The 1,509-nt window shown below is 38.6% G+C and overlaps 1 protein-coding gene across 1 annotated transcript in view; it reads left to right on the forward strand.

Moving 5' to 3' along the window:
- The first annotated feature begins 295 nt into the window (after positions 1-295).
- Positions 296-1,509, forward strand: part of Task7 (TWIK-related acid-sensitive K[+] channel 7) — a 3,435-nt gene continuing 2,221 nt past the window's right edge. The window contains exons 1-3 of the mRNA XM_018462854.1: positions 296-380; positions 467-1,042; positions 1,146-1,301. Coding sequence (XP_018318356.1) covers positions 916-1,042; positions 1,146-1,301 — 283 coding nt within the window. The 5' untranslated portion in view covers positions 296-380; positions 467-915. The remainder of the gene's footprint in view (positions 381-466; positions 1,043-1,145; positions 1,302-1,509) is intronic.

The following is a 1,509-nucleotide window of genomic DNA, read 5'->3' on the forward strand; positions in this document are numbered from 1 at the left end:
CGATAGGAACAAAAACATCAAAAACGCTAGTTTTATCGGTAATACAGGCGGCTCCAGCAGCCCCTTAAAGGTGAGGCTCGTTCATATAATCGATCGGTTGGTCTGATATACATGACCGACGCAACTACTGATAGTACTGATGTCGCGACGAAAGCGCACCGTACTACTGAACTGCGACATCAGTTGATCAGTGATCACTTGATCAGTGTGGTTGTTCAGTCCTGTTCAGTCAGTTCAGTAAGCCTGTTCTTTTTGGCTGAACTTTTGCACCAGTTTATCTTTCTTCCTCTCCTTTCTTCCTGGAGAGAAAAGGAAGAAAGATGAACTGGTGCAAAAGTTCAGCTAAAAAGAACAGGCCTGGTGTAAAGTGGTGTAAGGCTGTAGGGTCATCAGTTACCGTTCGCGATTGCCGCAGTTATCATTTATTGGTTGCAACATCAATATATATATATATATATAATAATAGTTATCATCGAGGCTCCCGATTATCACTTATACATGCGACTATGCGTACGACGTACTTCCGAATATAAGTCAGCAGCAGCAGCAGTAGCAGCAGTGTGTCCCAGCGTGTTGGCTCGCGATCAATACTCATCCGAACGGATATAACGTGCAGCAGTGCAGCGACGATTGTTGTTGTCTCGTGAGTAGTTGAGTATTGAACTTATTCCCGTGGAGTCCCGAGTTCTCAAACGAATGTTTCATCTGCGATATAAATTTTTCGCATGTAAGGTTTATTTTTTCGGTGCAAAATAAATATGTATTTATACATTGTGTACAAGGTGCTGCTCCACATAAATATTATTGTGTCTTGCAAAGAACATTATTGTCAGAGGAAATCTCGAGAAACTCGTTGAGAGTGCAGTGATTGCTGAATTTTGTATTCTGTAGCGCGCTTAGAACAAAACGGCGAAGATGAAGAGACAGAATGTCAGGACTTTGTCGTTAGTAGTGTGTACATTTACGTATCTCCTTGTTGGCGCCGCGGTATTTGATGCCCTTGAATCGGACACTGAGAAGAAACGCTGGGAATTTCTCTCGGGTGAGTTCTTTATCGCTGTTTGAGTCGATGAATATTTTTAAGGGAATCGATAATTGATCATTAATTAATTTTTTTTCGCTTTTGGTGGGAAATATTATTACAGAGATACGCCGTAATATGATGAGGAAGTATAATATTACGCCGGAGGACTACAAGATGGTCGAAATTGTAATAATAGAGAACAAGCCACATAAAGCAGGACCGCAGTGGAAATTTGCGGGTGCTTTCTATTTTGCCACTTTAGTATTAGCCATGATTGGTGAGTCACGCTTGTGTTCCTTGATGAAAGAAATTCTCATAATTTCTCATAGAACACCTTTAAAATTTGTTATACTTTAAATTTATGAATATTTCTGAAGAATAGCTCAATCTTTAGATTTTATGAGTTTTCTTCACAAATTATAGAATGAAAAATCTTAGAATATATTATATATTTCAGAATTATATTAATATATATATATATATAT

The sequence above is a fragment of the Mycetomoellerius zeteki genome, unplaced genomic scaffold, assembly GCF_001594055.1.
Source record: "Mycetomoellerius zeteki isolate Tzet28-1 unplaced genomic scaffold, Tzet1.0 scaffold146, whole genome shotgun sequence".
Lineage (NCBI taxonomy): Eukaryota > Metazoa > Arthropoda > Insecta > Hymenoptera > Formicidae > Mycetomoellerius > Mycetomoellerius zeteki.